The sequence below is a fragment of the Falco punctatus genome, assembly GCF_963210335.1.
Source record: "Falco punctatus genome assembly, chromosome: 3".
Classification (NCBI taxonomy): domain Eukaryota; kingdom Metazoa; phylum Chordata; class Aves; order Falconiformes; family Falconidae; genus Falco; species Falco punctatus.
Genome location: NC_137582.1, coordinates 44,623,802 through 44,645,245, shown reverse-complemented (window position 1 = coordinate 44,645,245; position 21,444 = coordinate 44,623,802). Strand labels below are relative to the sequence as shown.

The window sequence follows — 21,444 nt, the reverse complement described above, 5'->3', positions numbered from 1 at the left end:
TTGACTGTTGAGTTAATGCTGAAAAAAAAAATGGAAGAGAAGAGATTAAATGGGATAACGAACAGAGATCCTTACAGAACTGGGCTTCATGGGCACTTACGCTCATGAAATTCTTGTGTTGTAACAGGTCAGTGGAGTTCTTATAAACATCAGAGGTTAAAGGTAATTTTCTGCTATACAAGAACATACTTCAAGTCAAACCAAGCAAAACCTATGACTCCTAATGGATTTAAGATTTTGTTCTTTAAAGCTGTATAGACTCTAAGGAGGTCTACAGAAGGAAAATTTACTATAGCTTGCAACAGATGAAAAATTGAGAGTTAAAGCAATGAAGCAGCATGTCATACTTACTGTGAGAACAGCAGCAATTTTCTTGGCCACTGCTGGACTGATTTGAAATGCATGAGCAAATCGCCAGCCTTGAAGATCAAAGATAGCCTTGACTCCATTCCGCTGAGTCTCAATCTCCTTTACAATGAGTTCAGATGTGATGAGGCTTACACGAAACACATCGTATGCTGTAAATAACTTGGGATCCCACTGTCCTGAAGAGTGAATAGATTACTCTGCATTACCATGAGAACATCACATAAACCTATACTTTTGCTTGCTACTGCTTCTAATGTGCTTCTCAGGAACAAGTAACCAGCAATATCAAAGGTCCTGAAATAAACCAATTTGGCAGTACAGAAGTTATTTTGTGTGCCTGCTCCGTCACTCACCCTTTACACTCTCTTTGTAGATGGTACCACCTAATGGTAGATGGGTGTAGATGCCACCCAACATAACATTCCACCCATGGATGTAGCCTCCAGTACGAGGTTTTAACAGGAACAGCTTAATTCAGTAACAGTCAGGCTAGCAGAAATTACAGATCATCAATCCAATCAATTCATATACTTTTTCTTCAGTACAGTAATTCTGCTAAGATCTGGCGAATCTCACTTGTTTTTCTGAGGCCTGAGCAAAGAATTGCATGGGACGAGTCTTAACCCTAGACGAAAGCTTCAGAGCACAACCTTCGACTAGACTAGCTGATAATAAAGCAATTATTTGAAAGCTAGCAAAAATAACGTCCCTGTCCAAAACAAGCACAAAGAAATATGGTAACGTGATCTTTTAACTACTTTTTTTTTTTTAAAGACTTTTGGGAGTGGAAACAAACAAAGGACCTTCAGATTGTTGTTACAGGACTCTGGCTATGTGTGAACAGTGAAAATCCAGTGAACTTCTCATTCCCATCTAAACTGAACATCGGTACAAGACTAGGTGTAGACCTATTCTTACCCCTGTGCTGCACCTACCTGAGTACCACAGTCCTAGCACATGGCTTTGAAAATTTGTATGGAAACATAATTATTAGGACACTCAGACCCAAATAGACGCATATTCTTAGAAGCTTTAAGCTTTTACCTTTAAGACTTCTTTTGACGTAGACAACAATTCCACTACAAAGAATGCAAGTTTTTCATAAAGGATTGTACAGCTTTAGCAATATCAATATGTAAGTCAAATGATGTAATTGTTCTCAATAAACTCACCTTTATATTAATGAAAAGGTATCTCTAACAGGGAACTTAAATATGTTAACTTTCTAGTTAAGACATTCTGATATTATCTGATTGCACCAACCCCTGGCGTTGCACCCATACAAACACCCCCACCCACTCCACCCCCCACCCCCCAAAAAGAAAAATAAACATCAGTGACAGAGCCAGGTGTGAAACAGGTCCAAGCAATTTTGTCACTCACCAATTCTGTATACTAGAACTTTGCTTCCGTGTGGGTCCCTTGATCTCAGGACTCCATGATAGCCAGCATGCAAAAGACCAAGAACAGAAGATGGTCGTAAATCTGCACTTATTTCTGGGCATTCAATTCTCCATTTCTGGTAATTCTTCAATAACTGGAAAAAAAATAAATGTGGATGTCAGACAACCATTAGGTATTTTATGAAAAGCACACTTAAAAAAATATGTTTTCAACATGTGGTCACAGTCATGTTTAATTCATTAAATTAGCTATAATTTAATTGTACATTTTAAGAAAATCACTCCTAGAAGCAGAAGGTTGCTATACTGGATCAAATAAGTGATCGAGTTATGATGAATTCAGAACCTTGTCAAATGGTTCATGGACTGCAGTTGTCATTTTGTGTCAGAAAAGAAAACTGGAATATGTAGCAAAAGCCTGTTGTTTCTACATAAAATATGTCTAAATCCCAGTTTTCTTACTCAAGTTACCTTTAGGGTTATTTGGTTTGACACTGCATCAGATTCATTCAGGATTTTTTGCATTTAGATGTCCAAAGTTTTACAGAAAAACATTCTCCTTCACCCACCCACCCCCTCCCCTCCATAAAGTACAGGCCCATTCCATACATACAATCATTAACAAATCTAGTTTACTATTTACAACAGGTATGATCATCAGCATATCCAAAGCGCGTTTTTAAAGCCCCTCCTACCCCTCTGAAATGGAATATAACAATATAGTGGGTCCGTTACCCATTAGTCAGTTTCCCTCCCTCAAGAGTGGAAATAACCAGAACCTGTTTTGTTAAAACAGAGATCCTGTCCATTATCCAGGACATGATCACCCCAGTTCCTTAGGCTGAAAGGCAGCGTCATAAACCAGTATGTCTAAGACACTGGAAGAGCTGTGTGTTGAAGGGACATGGCCTGACTCTGAGGAACATCCAGTTAAAGGCGTTCCTTTCTGAGGTAACATCTATGTAGAGGAATTACAGGTGATACTGTGAAAGGTCATCTTAGAGACTGACTGAGTTGATGATCAGTAATTCTAATTTCCAAGTCTAAAATTGCTGGTTTTCCTTTAATATTAATGAAGTGGTGGTAGGGAAAATGAACTGCTATGCCCTGCTACTAAAATCTGTTTAAGATATTTTGAATAGGTAAGTGGGAAGCTATGCAAGACTCTCTTCTAAAAAGCTTCCTTTTGATTAAACTAAATTCTGCCTCTGCTGTATCACCCATGCTAAGTTCTCTAGCACTGATTCTGGAGAGTAGAGGAATAGCTATGGCAAGTAATTTAGATTTTGTATTAAAATTTCCTAAACAGCTACAGTTTAGACTTCTAACCTGAGACCTTTGAAGAAGCTAAAAGACTCAGAATTTTTCAGTAACTTGTTTCACAACAAACTGAAATGTATACTTAAATCTTAAAGGTAGCAGGCACAGGCTAGCCTTTAAAATTGTTACTGTATTTCAAACAGCAAAGTCAACTGATCTTAGCAGTTTCACAAATTAAATGTGTTCATCACAATGAAAGCATTAACCAACAGTCTTTTATTTCTATTGATCTGTATTGAGAAACCAATTTTTATTCATTTCTCAATTACTGCATATTTCACAACAGAAATGTTATTGTTAAAAAGAACTGTCAGCTCCAACTAATAAAACACAACATTAAACACATTACAAATTTCTTTGATCTATGCAAGTATAATTTTATTCACCATTTTAATAGAAAGAACGGTCAGAAAGAACCTCAGTTGTTCTCAGATCTATCTTCTCAGATACTGAATTCATCCCTTGGAACATCACAGCATTAGCTACACTGATGCTTACCTACAGACTCTTTAAGAGGGACACCCGAGACTCACCATCCTGTACCTCATGGCATGCTTGTATTAGATAACTAGTCTTATTTCTTACCCTTCCCTCTACTTTCAAGTTTCTTGTATCGTTGTACATAATCATATACTACTTCTTCAGCTTAAGGCTTTTCTGCTCAGTTGAAGGTCTTGCATTGTTTTGAAGGTCTCTCAAATTGTCACGAGGAAACTTTTTATAAGGCATTATTGTTTGTCAGCAGAATTTACTTACAGTTAAATGACACACTGATCAGAAATTAGCTATAACCTTCATGGAAATAGCACCTATAAATACGTATTGTATTTATTTTTTCATTCAGAGTTCATTTGCCATGTTGAAGTCCCATCTGATTTGGCAATGAGAAATTGATAAAAGCCTCAATCTAAACCATACACTGTAGAAACAAACTTTTACTCATTAGCAGAATTTTACTAGAAGCCTTTTGACTGCATTAAGCCAATTATAGTCTAGGCTAACTTGAAAACAAGCAAACAAAAAAGGCTGGGGGAGGGAGTAGGGAAAGTAAGTTAATTTGTGGAACAGAAATTCACTATAATTGCAAAGACAGGCCTGATGAGGTACTCTGATTATCTCACTCCTGGTGCTTGACTCTCTACAAAGGGCACTGTTTGAGCAATCCCAACCACTTTGTGCCAACCAGGCAGCACTGTCAACATACTACATTCTTGTCCTTGGTCTTCCCAACAGACACTTAAATACCAGCAACATACACAAACACCCTCAAAACAACTATACAGCATCTGTAGCTTTGTCATTTCTCCCTGTTCTTCTAAAACCTGTGGTACCACAACTTAATGAACCCAATTAACAATTACATAGATACTTTATACATCTCTGAAGAGCTGCCTGACAAAACCAAGATAAGAGTAAAAATGATAAATTCATTGAATACCCTGAATAATCCTATCTTGTCAGTACAGTTAGTTTTCATGAATATTCACTTTTTCCAAGTTGGAAACAACAAGGATTTAAGCTCTAGATCTTAGGAGAAAGGGAATGGCATTCACAGCTTGTGACACACTCAAGGTCCTTATGGAAGACACTGTTTACCCACTAGTGAGTCCATTAAGGAGTAAACATATGGTTGGAGTTTTCCGATACCTTCCATGACATGGGCAAGCTGTATATCTCTTAAACATATAACATGTCTAAGCTCCAAACATACATCCCTTGGCCAGACAGCCATAAAGTGCTGAAGAGTTTTCAGACTTTGAAAATTAATTACCTGAAATTATTTACTGATTCAATGATTTATTCACGACATCTGAAGCCTGACACAGCTAGTTCCATGAGTAATCCGCAGATCCGTAATTGAATTCAAAAACTAGTAGTGGGTACTTCCAGATTTATTTTGAAAATTTCTAGTTTAATGTTGTGTAAATACAGAAATTAATGTGAAATATTAAAAAAAAAAAATGGGCCTGTGGTTTTTTTCTAGTAAAGACAGCAAGGAAAACCATAAATATTATATATAACAATCAGTCTGGATATAGAAGATGAAGCAATCTAGTATCAGGAAAACGAGGAGCATTCATTACCTAGTATAAAAGGTGGCTCATGTAGTTATAACACTTCTCAATGTATAATTATCTGTGTTTACAAAACGAATAACCTACTTAGCATCTGCTCAGCATCTGAAAATAAATGCAAGGTAACTTGATAAATGGGGAAAGCTGAATGAAAAACTCCAGAGTTTGGAGTTTAGCATTAATTAAGAGGGTTTTATCCTGAGGTCTGTTGGGGATAGTTCCAGATTTCTGAAGATCAGAGATGATAAAGTTACTAATCAATCCAAGATTCATGTGCTACAAAACAAAGAAAGGTAAACCTAGTACTTTACTTAGAATAAAAAGAACTAGAGAACAACACGCTTGTCACAAACCAATGTATTTGTATATGTAAATTAATTATTTTTTCTTGATTAATAACTATATATTCATATTAACAAGGATGCTAGCCAGAATTAGGCCCCTACTGTGTCAGCAGTTGTACCAATGCACATGATGTTTAGGAAAAAAATGTTTTCTATTGGCAATATTTGGAGGATAAACCAATAGCTCAAACTCTAGAATATAAACATATATATGTAAACACACACTTTTCTGCATATATATATATGTGTGTGTGTGTGTATGTATGCATATAGCTACACACAGAATTTAAACACATGGTATACACAGACAAAGAATTTAAAGTATTTTTATAGAGACACAGAACTTTCCCCATTTCACATACATTATTCCATTGCCAGTTAGGAGAGGGCTGGCACATGCCTAAGTTGAGACATTTGGCTTAGCACAAAGGGAAGACTGGCCGATTCATTTTTATTTCCTTAACAGTCAGCCCACAGAGCCTAACGGGCTCTTCCAACCTTGTTGAGGAACCCCTCTGGATTGATGGAAGAAAAGCAGCCAAGTACCTGATTTAAACTTGGTATTTATATTTGAATGATGTGAAGGACCTCAGAGATAATGCCCCAGACTCAGACGTATGTTTGACATTATGGAAAACAATCCTTCTTGTACAGCACAGTTATTCTCAGCAACTTACCTGCAGTACAACACATCAGGAAGCCTTGATTCCTCCTTAAATGAAATGCAGAGCAAAGACACAGTCTGCCTATATACCCTTGTAGCAACCAGAACTCCTGAAAGGATCCTAGATATTTAGACCGGTTTGAGTGCCATAAAAACAATGCTTACAAAAAGTCTAAGTCGTATGCTAGGAACACAACTCTTGGCATAGAGTTTCAATGTGGCATTTTTACTGAATTTAAAGATTTTCATTCTTTTCCCCAGAGTATAACCTACTTCAAGTATAAAAGGAGAGTATCCCCAAGTCCCTGAGAATTAGTATTATACAAGAGTTGTGGGATGTAATGCAAGGACATAATAAAATGCACTAGGCAAAAAGATTTACGGAGGAAAGGAGATGCTCGTTCTCCAGATTTCACGTGTCACTACTGAATCCGAGCGACAGTGGTTTTGATTGCAACAGTGAAATCAAACATAAACACATAGCTGGTACATTAGAAAAGGGATATATAAACGCATGGCTTTTGGAGACCCGTTGTCCTGCTTCTCCATTTACAGAATATGTAGTAAGTAGGTGTATCTTCACAAATTCATGAGCAAATAACATGCTCAGCTTGGGCACAAATTTATATCCAGACTGAAATCTTTTGCAACACTAGCATCTCATCCATATCTGTATCGCTAACAGAGATCACAAAAGCACAAAAGATGCTGTAATGATATACCACCACTGTTCCTTCTGAGTGTTAATTTTTGGTAGGCAGGTAAGAATTGCCTAGAAGTCTCACAAGACAAGAAAAATTTCTTATTTACCTATTGAAGGTTTGTGATGGTGTTTGAAAGTTATTGTTAGTCTTTGTCAAAGAATTTTCTGTTCATTTCTAAAGACAAATCTCTGCCGGTATTTCTTGTAGACTGACTTAACACTTTCTTACTAATTAACATTCATGCATTTGAAATCCTTTCATGGAATCTACCCGCTTAACTTCATCTCTTCTTCTGCAGCCTGTATGTAAGTGGCTCGGATTCATGCATACATCTCTAGCCACTTTCTAAGACAAGGCACTGGGCCAAGTTTAATCCTTCCTGTGATTCAAAATGCATTAAAAGAATTATCTTCTAACTTGAGAATAGTTTGTTACTGAGCTTGAATGAATAATCATTGGCTCTAAAAAAATTACAGACATTTTTAGCTCTTCTTTAAGCTCTTCAGTGCTAGCTACCTGTTTCAGTGGTGGATTTTCTTCGCATTATATACATCAATACATCAGTACTTGAAAGCAAGTCCAGAATTGTCACTGGAAAAATGTAAAACATTCCTGTTGGAATAAGTCATCATATAAGATTCATAAATTGAATGTCTTGCCACAATCTACCTAATTATTATTTTCTGAAGCATTTCCAGATGTTGATAAATTGAAATCAGATAAATCTGTGTCAAATATTAACCACGAACATATCAATAAGCAGTCTGGTCAGTTGCCAGACTCTTATTCATATTTAAGGCTAAATATAAGCCCATACTAAGAAAGATACCTGATGACCTTTTGTTGTAAGCATTGACAGAGCAACAAATTTTGATCATCCCTTAGCTGCTCTACAAGTACCGTCCAGTAGTACACAGGAGCCCAGTGGGCAAAAAGGGACTGTATCAGCCTGAACTCCAAACTGAGAGGCAACATCAAACCAGGACAGAAGCAAGCAGCCACTGTCTGGACTGATGGCAGGAGGGCTCTGTCTAGGATGAAGTATTAACATAACCTCTGCATGTGGTCAGACTTGGGTTAGATGAATATACATGACCAGCACAGAGTTTTGCACAATAATTCTCTTGGGCCTTAATATACCAATTGCAGATAAACACATTCCTTAAAAAAAAAAAAAAAAAAAAAAATTGCTTCCCATGCTGTAACAGAAGTAACCTAGAAATCAGTGTATTATTATGAAATATGAATATTAAGATAAAAGATTAAGTACAAGTAGCTACAGGATTTGAAGACCTGAAATTCTAGATGGAAAGATTAAACACAGGTGGGTTTTGAACATCAGAATCTACTAATTCAAAGGGTCCAAACAAGAAATTTAGAAACTTAGCAGCCTGTGGAGAGCCAGAAATTCTGAAGAGATTCTAAACAGACCAAAGCAGGTCCCCAGTCACAGAGGGCTTTCTCAAGATGACTATAGGAAATTTGCTACTTCATAGACTCCCATCCATAAACTTAGCCTGGATTCCACACTCTTGAAGATTAGTCCCAGCTACAATATATCTCACAATTAATAACAAGAAAGTGCAGAAACATACCGGCCAAATTCTAAAGTGCCACTGTCCTAGCTACAGGATTATCAATAACAACCAACTGCAACGCAATTAGGAGTGGATATTTAGGAGCGCATACTGTCTTCACATTAAGCCCTACTTTTTGGAACCATGAAATACATGAAAACAAAATGTCTTTTGTTGGGAAAGAAAAAAAGGCATGGTCCTACAATTGTTAGTGCACAGCTCCGATACAAACAATCTCATTAACTTCAAGCAAACATAAGACCTGTAAATATCCAGAGAAATCTGACTTGACTTACTAGTTCTTCTAATGAGGAGGAAAGGTTTAAAGCTATGATGCAAGCCTCATGCGCCAAATGAAAAGAATGCACAATAAAATTTTTAAAGCTATTTATGATTAAGGGCTTAATTTGATTTCTCACATTCTTTTTTAGCTACCCTGATCCCGCAATATATCCATATGCAAATAATCTTCTCTTATGGTGACTAAACTTGGAAAAAGTTTAAACTGTTCTACAGTACAGAGAAGTCAGAAATTAAAAGGTGAGGTCTGTTGGGCAATGCTATGTCATCAACATCAAATTCCACTGAAACACAGCTTCCAGTTGGCACAAGTGAGGAAATGTTTTTGCCCTGGGAAGATTTGGAAACACTTTCTGTTCAGAAGGGTCAGTGGTTGTCAATCTTCCTGTAAAAAAAGGAACAATCAATAACAGCTTGTACTTTGGGATATTAAAAGTGCACGTGTTGTCTGTATGGCAAAAAGCCATACAAACGGCCAGGAAAGTACCAAAACTTACCAAAGCCCAAAAGGAGCATTGTAAATGACAAAACTCCATGGGAAAATAAGTTTTTACTCATAGCTTTATGTCAGAATAATTATAAATCTGCAATGAAACTAGTATCATTACTAGTAACCAGTAACCTGAGCCTGACAAGGATGTCATTTAAAGGATACTGTTTCCTGATCGGAGTTGCGACCTTATCACACTGGCCGTAACCTCTACATTATGCGACTGTCCCGCACTTACCGTAACCTCCACGTTACCTCACCGAGGCCGCACAAAGCCAGCTCCCACACCGCACATCTACACCGCTCTGCCACGCTGAAGACACGCGTGACGGGCACTTACACCCCGAAACGGCCCGCTGAGCCTCGGCCCACCCAAGCGCCCACCCGACCCGCCACACTGACTCCGCCCGGGGCCGGCAATAACCCCCCCGTCCGCCGCAAGACCCCCGGCCTTCCCGCCGCCTTCCCGCCCCGGCACACCCACGGGCCACCGGCGGCGGGGCCGCGGGGTGCGAGGCACGCTGGGCCTGCGGGGCCCCGTCCCGCCAGCGGGCGGCTGGGGCGCCCCCGGGCCGAGGCCGGCCGGCTGGTGGCCGCCGCGGGCGCTCCCCGGGCAAGGAGCGAAGCCGCCGCCCCCCCTCACGCTCAGCGGACGGCAGGAGCCCCCCCAGCCCCTTCCCGCTCCCCCGGCCCTCCTTACCCTCCAGGCCAGCTCCAGGTGGAAGTCTCGGGCACGCAGGAACCTCACCAGGAAGGAGTCGGTGAGGGGCTGCAGCCAGCGCTGGCCGGGCTCAGCCTCCACCCGCCGCCGCAGCTCGGCGACGGCGCTGCGCACCCGCGGCGAGTGGTCGGGCAGGTCGTTGAGGCGCCCCGCGCCCGGCAGCCCCTGCGACATCCCGCCGCCCGCCGGCTCTCAGGCGGCGGCCGCGCTCAGCCCCGCCGGTCCCATTGGAAAGCGATCGGCGGCGGAGCCGGGCCGGGCTGCCTCCGCCCCCGGCGGGGCTTAACCCCTGAGCACCCTCCCGGCCCGAAGGGGCAAAGGGGAGGAGGCAGGTGTGCCCCGTCCCCCGCCGGCCCGGCCGCGACGGTTGATCTTTTGGGACTGTTTTCTCACTTTCATGTTAGGGAGTTTGACCATTTTTTAGGATTCTGTGCCTTAAGCCCATCTCGTGTCCTTGGCTTGCACATCCAAAAAGGAGCTGTACCCGCTGCTCGGCGCGGGGAGAGGGAGACCCTACGGTGCTGGGCCCGCGGGCCGGGGGGGGGGGGGGGGCCGGCGGGGACAGGGGGGGCCGCGCCGCCTGCCGCAGGCAGCTCCTGGTCCTCCCGGAGGCCGCTGGGGCTGGTGGGCTGCCCTTCAGGCGAAAATAACCCATCTTCAAGTACTCGGTGGCAAAAACCTGCAACCTCCTTGCGGCTGCTGGGCAGAGATGGGTGCTGGTGGGACAGGAGCACCTGACGGTTACATGAGCACGCAGCAATCGAAATGTATCTGCTCTGCCTGGAAAAAGGGTGGCAAAACCGAATTCAGCCTCAGTCCAGCTTTGCTGCCCAGCAGTGAGTTCAGTTATTGAAGGTGCAGAGTTCAATGAGGCTGTTAGGATTTTTTATTACAACCACTTCCTTTGATGAGGTTTCCCTTGAGATCTCTCTGGCCTACCTCACCTAAAAGCCTTACAACAAATTGCAAACATGCAATTTGTAAGGCATACTTAGGTCTATTAAAAATTTACAACACTTTGTTCCAGGTTATCTTCCCCTTCTCTGGCTTTCCACATGTATGCTTAATACTTGCTTTTTGATTGGCATTTCGGTCATATCGAGCCATGTCGTGTACTCTCACATACTGCTGAAATGTCTACAGGTATCCCCCTCAGCTTTATGAAGGTAAAAAAAAAATATCTGCCTAACTAAATGCAGGGAGGTAAAAAGTGGAGGCATGTGAATGATCTTGCCAAAAAGAAAGAGATTAAAGCAGGAACTCAAAGGACTGAACAGGAAAGATAGAAAGATAACCTTGCAGGGGGCAAGTGTTGCAGCAAAGGGTAAAAACTGGGAAACGGGTGTGGCAGTCAAGAGTATGTAGAGGTGGACATGTGAGATGGCAGGGAGGTGTAAGGAAGTATGGATCTGCCCTAGATCAAGAAGAAGCCACAAGCTGGAAATAAAAGGAGAAACAAAGAGAACAGAAGTGGAGAGGGCAGTAACAGCAGGTCGTGCTAAACCTTTTGTTTCTGGGCAGAGCTGGACAGAGCCTCCACGGGAAAAATGGCACGCAAATGTGTAACCCAATGATGGGTGGCAGGGCAAAAACAACGGGATATGACAGTAAGGTCATACAGTGCTTTGAAACACCACTTCCTAATTTTTGAGCACTTAGTTCTGCCATCTCAGTGTTCTTATAACTTAGGGTATTGCTTGTAAAAAACAAAAAGGCTGAAAAAATACAGATGCTTTTTATTACACCTTTCAGCTGAGCAACTCATAGCTTTTAACTACCTTTTCTACAAAATCTGGATTGCGATTTTGGCTTCATATTTGACTAAAGTTAGTTTTACTAGGGGTTTCAGTGATTCTCCTCAAGAAAAAGTCGCAAAAATATCTGTAAATTTAAGGTTTCTATAAAAACTCCACAAGTGAGACTGTATTTGTAACACTAATGAAAGCTCCTATCTCTGACAGGGTTTCATGCAGAGGAGCCAACATGTTGAAGACTTGACCCTTCACCAGAGTAATTATGACCTGCTGCAAGATGAGGCCTGTAGGTATAGGGGTTTATTTTTGTTTAGTTACAGCTGCAAAAGAGCTCAAGTGTCTGAAAGCTGTGTCTAAATAAAATATGCCTGTTTGTAAACTTTGCCTTGTTTGTGTCCTTGAACTATGATATTTACTGCTACAACAAAGACTTGAAACTGTGGAACTATCTCTTTAGATGCTCCCTTTTGGTGTATTCCTGTGATAAACAGACTTTTCCCAGATAGCTGGAATTTGCACTCCAGAAGAAGATTTACATCTGTTGAAACCCACATTATACTTAAACAGGACTTCCGTGGCAAGTGTTGAAGAGCTATGTAGGCAACTATCTTAGATTGACTGTAAAATATACACGTACCCGAGCTCCTTTCTTTTACAGGACACTTAAGTTTTCCAAGTTTCAACTCTACAGTAGTTTTTTCTGTGAATTATATGGATAAATAGAAGGACCTTGTCTTTCATGCACACGCATTTAAGCTAGCATTAGTACCCAAATTTCAATAGGATCAAGATTCAACTTTCATAGCTGCTGAACACTTAATTTCAGTCACTGAGGATAGCAGGTAATCAGCATGTCTATAAATTAAGTTCTAGTTCACTTCCTTAAACTTGTGCAGAGAAAGCCATCATGGAATATTTGATTTTCAGGTCTTTGATTTTTTCCCAAGAATTCACGTATTTCAAAAGTGTAAATGCAGAGGTATGAGTCAGGAAATCAAGACAACAATTGGAAGAGTTGTTTTACAGGGTGCCAGGTGGCTTGCTTTTTCCTCTTGCCCTTCTCAAAGAAGCATACACCAGCTAAACAAAAGTAACCCTACTCTACCACAAAATGTAAGTTAAGTATTTATACTTCAAGCTTATCACATATTCTAGTGTGCATAGGCACCTGGGAAGAATTATGTTACCATTTATTAACTAGAGTGACACAAAACTGCATGTCACATGGAAAAATATTATTTATCATTCTGGTATTTATTATGTATGGGTAAAAAAACCCCACAGTCCTGTACAAGCAAATCCATGTACAAATGCAAGCTTCCAGTGAAATCCAAAGCAGTCAGATCAGTGGGACCCCCAGTTTGTCATGGGAATCTGTTCACATAAAGTACTTTGGAATATTACTGTGGAAGAAAGAAATCTTTCAAGCTAAGCAAAATTAAATTGAGAACCCATAACTGTGTCTAAAGGTTGACTATTTTGTGCAGAAAAAAGAAAAAGTGTATAATAGTTGTCATCCTTCTCTGAATCAATACTGTAGGAATGCCTCAGGATAGCAGTGCTGAAGATGTCAGCCTTTCAGCACAACTAAACCCCCAAGTTCTAACAGATCTGCTTGTTGCAGTAAATTATTTCTGATTTTTGTCTGAATTTCTCCATGACAGATCCTTCTTTTTGTCTATCTACTCACTGGTGCTGATAGCATTGTTCAAAACTTTAGCAAATGTTTTTCTGTTGTACTAGATCTAAAAGCAGGGTTGGTTGGTAACTCAGCAATTTAGCAATAGCCTTTAAAACTCTTTATCATATAATTTAGCAATCTCAGCAGATAGTTGATGATAGGTATATGGCAGAGAATTTGTCTTTCATTTTGCAGCACAATAGATGATTTGAAAAACTTTATTGGTGTAAAAATATTAAAAAAAGAAAAAAAAAGTGTAGTATAAGTACAGCCCAAGCTTCTATTTAAATTTAATCTGGTTTATTCTGCTTTTTAAGACACTGTAATCCTTGATGTGTGAAGAGATGATGAAAAACATTTATGATCAGGAACTGGCAGGGTAACTAAAGGACTGAGTGCGTGATGAAGGGGAAAGACTTTGATCCTGCTCTCTTGCTGTAGCAAGAGTATGAATCATCTGCACCATACCATTTGCAGAAGTGATAGTTTATTTACTGCCAGATTTATGGGTATCCCCTCAATGTCTGGGCATGTTATGGAAGCAGTAAAGGCTAGCTAGATCCAGCCCTGACACATGGCTGGGAGAATATGCATCACACTATATATGTTTAAAGAGAGGAAAGACTTGTGTATGTTCCTTAAACCTCATCTCTTCCTCCTTTCAAATGAAACTGTGCCCATATATATAAGGGGAAGGATTTACCCATTGGCTGTATATTTAATTAAATACTTCAGGCTTTAATTTCATCATTCACAGTTTTCCACCTATCACTGATTTTCAATTGAAACTTATCTAACTGATTTCACTGGGTTTTCATTGAAGAGCTTCTGTAAACTGGTGGTGGTAAGGAGCCAAAAAACCACCCAAAGCAGAAAACACAACAGCCCTTCATCAAACTTCTTGTTATTCCTTGCATCTGTGTGTTTCACAACTTCTGTCTGTGACCATCTGTTTGGTCTGGCTGGCTGTAGTGTCCCTCCCTGGGACCTCTGCTCACAATTTTTTGCTGCTTTTGCAGCTTGTCAACATTTCCACTGTATAAGCATACAAGTGATAAAAGATGCTAGCTCAGGTTGCTGGGGCTGACAGCCAGTGAAAAGCTGGGAACAAAATCAACAAGCAGAATCGATAGGGTGAATATTTGTGCATTCACATGCCTTGTCTTTCCTGCCTGCATTCCAGCATATCATTACTGCCTGTAGTGTAGTTGCAGCAGCAGTGGTCTATGGATTATGATTTGCTGTAGCACATTGCCCTTTCCTGTACCTTTAATGCCAAGTACTCAATCAAAGTGTGTTGTTTCAAGGTGTGGTTCTTTGCTGCCTTGTACTGCACTTGATTCCAGTCTGCAACTTCTTCATCCTGTCAGCTTTCTAGTCTTCTTTATGACATGCAGCAGGATATGCTGGGTAATGAATACAAGCATAGAAGTATTGGCATAGAAGAAGTATCCAGTGCATCGACTTAACAGATTTTTGCCTGGGAAGATGACTTTAAATGGAGTTTTACTAGCCAGGGAGTTGGGTGCTGACTGCACTCGCAAAATGTGCCCATTTTGGAGTCCTGTGCTGGAATTCTGCACTAAAATATGTCAAAAAGAAAAAAAGAACACACAAACACACCCAAATAAATAACATTTTTGGCAAATAAGATGGCACTGTGAAGACTACTAAAAGCAATTTCCAGGCAATTAATTAGTACATGGTAAACTTTGTTCAGTGGAGGTTATGAAGCTTTGAACACATTCACCTCCCTCAGAAAGTTAAGAGGTTTAAAGATTCCGAGTAAAGCAGTTGGGTCTACTGCGTGCTTTTCACACGGGAATATATAGCATAGATTCTCTGAGACGGTAAAACCATTTGCAAGCTGAAGCCTGTAAAGAAAAACTTAACATTGAAAAGGGCATCTGCAAATACTGAAAAAACATATCAAAGTGTACCATAAGCATGTTAGTGCATGCAGAAATAGAAAAACTAAGCATACAAGGTTACCTTTCACTTCCATACCAGATAATCTGATGCATTTTCCTGTCCTTCTTTTAGTTTTGTGACTATTATAATACTATACATCCCAGCAAGCTAAATGCAAACTTTTCTTTGGGTCTTGTGCTTTATTAGGGTTTAGGTTTTTATTTGGCCTATACTTTAAATAAATCATCTCTGCTAAGGAATTTTTGTAGCTGTCATTCTGCTTGTAAATAGGAGAGAATCCAGTATATGATACTGTAAAAGAATGAGACACACAACACAGTCATTCTTCTTAAGTTATATGGAAGAGAGATACTTTTATTTGTGGAAAACACTGAGATATGTGTTAAGCTGTGATCTGCTACTACTGATATTGTTGGAGTTTTATACTAGGATATGGCTGTACAAATCAATTCTTACAATAAACAGACATTATGCTGTACCTAAAATTATAGCTATTCCTTTCACAATACAGAAAATGCAGTATTGCAGTTTCTTATTTTCTTTTTCCTTTTTGAAAAATAACATACTCAGTATTTTCTTTTATGAAACCCAGATTTATTTTGTAAATCATGCTGTTTAAATCAACTCTGTTAGTAGGTATTTTAACAAGCAGTTCTAGGATACATCAAGCCAATTAAATGAGACCAAACCACCATCCTGTTTGAAACAATGGGCATGTTCTCACCTGGATAAGCTTTGGACCACCAAAACATAAGTGCTATGACCAGAATCAGGCCACTGTAACAAACTGCTTTGTAGAATCTATGCATTGTTTACTTTATCCCTGAACTAAACTAGTAACTTAAGCCCTTGCATCTCTTTATGCACTAAGCATCAATGCAGCAGGTATTTCCCAGGCCTTGTCCCTACTGCTAAACAAGTTTGTGAGATGGAGAAGAATATATTGCGTTACTGCCTTTTACTCCAAGTGAATAAAAATCACTTGCTTTGTCATGATTTAGGTACTTAGATAAAAATCAGGCATCAATAAATGCTGTGTCTTTGCTGGAAAAGAAACTGGTTATTCCAGATAGGTACAGCACTGGCTTCAACTCTCTATAAATATTCTTTACAAATATTCTTTTGAATAGGTAAGAAAAATAGCTACTCCTCTATCTCAATTTTCCTTCCATATACTGGATTAAAAACAGCCTCCGATTGGTACTGTCTCAGCACAAAGAAATCTTTAAGATGAGCCATTGACAACCTAATTTTATTTAACACCAGTTTCTCTGTTCTCAGCTGAAGGTCAGTTGTCTATACTGAGTTTCATAATGTACTTTTATTTAGCATGCAATAGTGTTGTCCACTGCCTTGATGACATAAAGCTTCATGGGCCTGGGCATCAATATTTTATTTACAAAAAAGCCTGAGTTTGAGAAGTCAAGTAAAAGCCACGGCCTGTGGATAGATTTCCATTCCTTCCTCCCAACACAGTACCTGTCCTGTGGGCTGATCACCTGGGATCAAGATGAGGTAAACCTGGAGCATGGAGAAATACTATCCATTGTGAACCAAGACTAGATGACAGTGCATCTCCTGCTGGTGGCACATCGCAGAGCCAATCTAGACTGGAGAACCTTCTACAGGGTAGGCACTGATGTCAGCTCTTCAGTACAGCTGGTGCCACTGGGACACATCAAAATTTTTTGTCCTTTGCAAGACAGAAAAATTGTAGTGGTCCAGAGAACTAGTTTTAAATAGATTCTGTTGATGCCATTTCAGAGGAAATGTGTGGTTTTCAAGAGTGTTTTTCCAGAAGCTGTGTTTAGAAGCTGCTGTTCACTGTTGGCTATTGGAAATTAGCAAGTGACTGGTTTTAGACCAGGGGTCATCAAACTACGGCCCGCGGGCCGGATACGTCCCCCCAGGGTCCTCAATCCCCCCGCTCCCCCCCACCAGGGGTTGGGGGGGAAACCAAGCAGCCGCAGATGACTGCCTGCCACTGCATCCGCGCGCCGGCCCCCTGGTTAAAAAGTGTGAGGACCCCTGTTCTAGACGATGAAACCAATGTGGCCCAGTTTTCAGTGGACCTGTGTTTCAGGTTCTTCCACCATCCTCAGCAGTGTTGTGCCAGCTGCCTTGTCTGTGGGGTTTGTTCCTGGAGCTAAGGTGAGACGTTCTGTCTGTCAGAGATGGTGGTGCTGTGCTGCTGTGACCAACACGTGCTGACCTGTCAACCTGAGCGGACAAGAGAGAAGTGAGGACAGCTGAGCTCATGCTGCAGCTCACAAGGGGAGACAGAAAGCTGCCTCTGCCCTTTCTCCAATTGTTACACTTTGTAAGGACTTAATACCTTCGAGCCCTTGCCTTTCTGTCAAATGTAGTCAACATTAGCTGTCAGGTTCAAAAGTTTTGAGGGAGAGAGACGGGTCGGAGACTGATGGACAGACAGATGGGCAGGCAATATGTTCACAGGTATTTCCTTGAGAAATCAGATCTGTAAGTCATAGGCAAGACTGTGGATTGTATGTTGGTGGGAGGGATTTTCAAAAGCTCCTAAGACCCAGAGTGGCAAATTTATTTATGCACCTCATCTTAACTTGGATTAAAGGAGAATTAGGTACCTAAGTCACATTAATCGTCTAACCTAATGACTTTAACAGGATTTGCTGTATCACTTGAGTAGCCTTAATCCCACTTGCTGTATTTAAAATGGTACACGATAGGAGTTTTGGTACTGATTTAGAAGAGTCTATCATTTTATAAAGCTTACATAAAAGCAACGATAACGCCTGAAAACCTTGAAAAATTTAAAGTTACATCATCGGGTGCCTTCATTCACACATGTTGTCTTAATGGCAAAATATCACCAGGAAAACAAACCCTTAGGCTGGTGCCGAACAGTCAACATTGAAGCAATGTTCCTACAAGTTTTCACATTGATCCAGGCAAAAAAAAAAAAATTGGATAACCCATCTCCCATTTTCTTTAGCCAGTTAAAATATATAGTATGTCAGAGAATAAGACCAGTGAAATATTGCGAAGGCATAGTCAAGGCAAGTCTTCATTTGGTTTGCATTACTTCTACATGCGAGGTGTGTAGCAAAGAGCCACATGCGATGGTGTCAAGACCTGTGAGCAAATTCTGGATGATAACTATTTGCAAGGATTGCAGAGGAAAGTGGGCAGAGTGACTACAAGTATAGATGCAATACCTATGTCTGCTGGGCACTGTGAAAGTAAGAGTGGTGTGCACCACTATCAAAATTAATTTCTCCTAGTCAAATGGAAAGCAGATTCTGTCAGTGGGTCCAACATCTCACCCTCAGTATTTATTTTTTTTCCCAGTAAAGTTTCTTTTTAAGAAGAAGACTTATTAGTTTTAAATCATTTTTTTTTGACTGAGAACAAGTGCTTTTTGTATTTTTCAAGTCATCAGTTTAAGCTAGGGATGTAAATATATCTATCCAGAGGACAGCCATCCATTTACTGCATTCCAAGATTACAAAATTTGCTTTCATTTTATACTGGAAAACCTAAAACCTATGAGAGCATACTGTGTTAAAATACTCGGATTTTAAATGTCAGATATATATTGAGATACTGCACTTGAAGTGACTAGGCAGTCAACATGGAACATTTCAGGAAAAAAATTCGATCCAAATTTGCAGATCTCTGTGCAAGCAGATTGGTAGAACTCTGTGAAAGCTTTGAGTTTAAATGAGGAATACCTTCTGCAAAGAAATGGTTCTGAGTAGTTTTACTGCAAAACCTAAATGAATGGCTTGATTTTCAAAAGTGCTTAAACTGGCACAAAGTACCAAAGGAGGATAAAGGAGTTCTGAAAATTATAACATTTACTGAGAAGCTTATCTCTAGGAACTTATAAAGAAGTTGGGCAGGGACTAAGCAGTGCAAATAGTTTGACCCGTTTAAATTCTAAGCATTAGGGCATTATTTGCCCATCTCCCTGACAGTAAACCCAAAGCTAATAAATAACCACATTGCATTATCATTCCTTGTTACCTTCAGGGAAATCCTGTTTACTGAGACCCTTGTCTGCCAACTGAAACAATATTTGAGTTCTTGAATGACATATAAACTTTAATCCAGGTTGGCAGTCACTGGCTATTCACTGACTCAGCTGAGTTAATAAATTAATTCGGTATTTTTATGCTTGATTTTCTTTACCATTTTTTCAGTGAATTCAACTAAAAAGAATGATGATGCTTCCTATACTGCCTATCCTAATCATATTCAGAGTCTCTGTAGAGGCACCATTGAAGGAAGTATGCTAGAGCCATTTCTATCTTCTGTCAGCATTTTCCTTTCTTTTAGTGCATGAAGGTAGCCAAAGGACAGAGCTAACCTTAGACAATGAAATAGTCTTTCCCTGAGATTCCTTTTAGCTGTTCATGCAGGGGAACTTGGTATCGTATCAGTGAAATTAAATGAAAGGCATGAGCACAGAAGGACTAAGAAGGTAGTTTCATGATGTAGCTAACCCAAAAAGATGTCTGTGATTCCTAAAAAAACATGTAAAATGACTATTATGTATGCGTTGTTGGTATTACTACTATAGTTGATGTTACTGCATTACCCTATTCTCTTAGGTTCCGTGCAGACACAGAACAAGTTGGTCCCTGGCCTCAGAGCAACTAAATTATAGCATGCCTGCAACCTAGGTCTTGAGAAGCCTAGAAATATCCCAGACAAGAGCTTCAAGGAGGGACTGAAAGGTGAAAACTCTTTATGGAGGGTTTCCCAACAGTGACGGCAAAAGAGGGGCTGCACCCAATTCTAACTGGCTGCTAAAGAAAAGCTGGTGCTGTAGGTTAGATGGCAACAGTATAAAGTGCTTTGTTTTGAGGATAAGCATGTTAGGTGTGATGTGACAGAGAAATGGGAGTATGAGGAGGAGCTGCACAGAGAGCTAGCACTTTCAGATGTGCGCAAAAAGCAATCTTTACAGCAGCCTTATGGGTAGGTGTGAGCAAGGCAAGACTGAATTTGACAAGACCAGAAAAAGTTCTCAACAAATGAGACAACCCTAACATGAATGAGAACATCAGTTTTGTGAGCAGACCAAGAGAATTATATCCTGGATACATTATGCAGACGGAGTTAGCAAAAAAAAAAAAAAAAAAAAAAAAAAGAAAAAAAAATAAAGAGGTATGAATTAGGGATGAAAATACAGAGGAGACTGATAGTTGTTCAGCTACAGCCAAAATGACAGGCAGATGGATGACATCTGCCAGAGCATCAAAGAGGACGCAGAGAAGGATTGGGCTGCAAGGGAGAGACTGTTGGTTAATCATCTGTTAGAGGAAGCCAGGAAGATATAGTAATATTTTAGTTGCCAGTAATAAATGTTTTGGAGGTGAGAAATGGTTGTGACAATCCTAAAAGTGTATAACCAATTGCACAGAAATAAGTGGTATTTTATATGTATCTGAGAAGCCAATATAGCCACAAAACAGAGCACATACCTTACTCTATCTCAGAATAGTTATTAGTCAACTCTGTCTTGTTGCAAAGGGGTGAGGTATCTCATCTTTGATTTCTAACAGAGTTATTTCTGTCTCATATTAGCCTATTTTTAGATTAAGTGGGTAAAAGGTTTTGCTTCCAAATAAAAATAATATGATCTTAATGCAGATCCCTGGGATGGCCTGTTACTAACCTCCTTCTATTTGGAGAAACAGCCATTCACTCCAGTTTTTTGTTTGCTTGCTTGTTTGTTTTCTTTACATATTCAATGCTTAATTCATAGCAAACCCCGTGATTATTCATCCTCTTTATTAATCTTCATTCTGTGAGAAAGCCTGTTGAAAAAATGCAGAAACTATGCTTTTAGGACATCTTTACCTGCTACTTCACTAGCTTTTAAAAAGCCTGCAAAGCAATGTGCTTTTTTCCCTGTTTGCAAAGGTTGTATTAGTCTGGCTTTTGATCAAGGCATACTTCTGCAGTTCTGTCCTCAGAACCTCTCTCTAAATTTTCCTTTTTCTGTCTTACATATTGCCACAGAAAATGTTTCTAAAACAGTGACATTGCTCAGTTGTCTGGAATTACAAGAAGAATGAATTTGGCCTGGTTTAAAACAAATAGCAATTTCAGAATATGGC

At 40.0% G+C, this 21,444-nt stretch overlaps 1 protein-coding gene across 1 annotated transcript in view; it reads right to left on the bottom strand.

Moving 5' to 3' along the window:
• TTPA (alpha tocopherol transfer protein) overlaps window positions 1–21,444 on the bottom strand; it is a 43,287-nt gene that overhangs the window by 7,148 nt on the left and 14,695 nt on the right. Inside the window, exons 3-5 of the mRNA XM_080380285.1 lie at window positions 9,947–17,554; window positions 1,753–1,906; window positions 352–545 (exon numbers count right to left, since the gene is read on the bottom strand). Coding sequence (XP_080236411.1) covers window positions 352–545; window positions 1,753–1,906; window positions 9,947–10,141 — 543 coding nt within the window. The 5' untranslated portion in view covers window positions 10,142–17,554. The remainder of the gene's footprint in view (window positions 1–351; window positions 546–1,752; window positions 1,907–9,946; window positions 17,555–21,444) is intronic.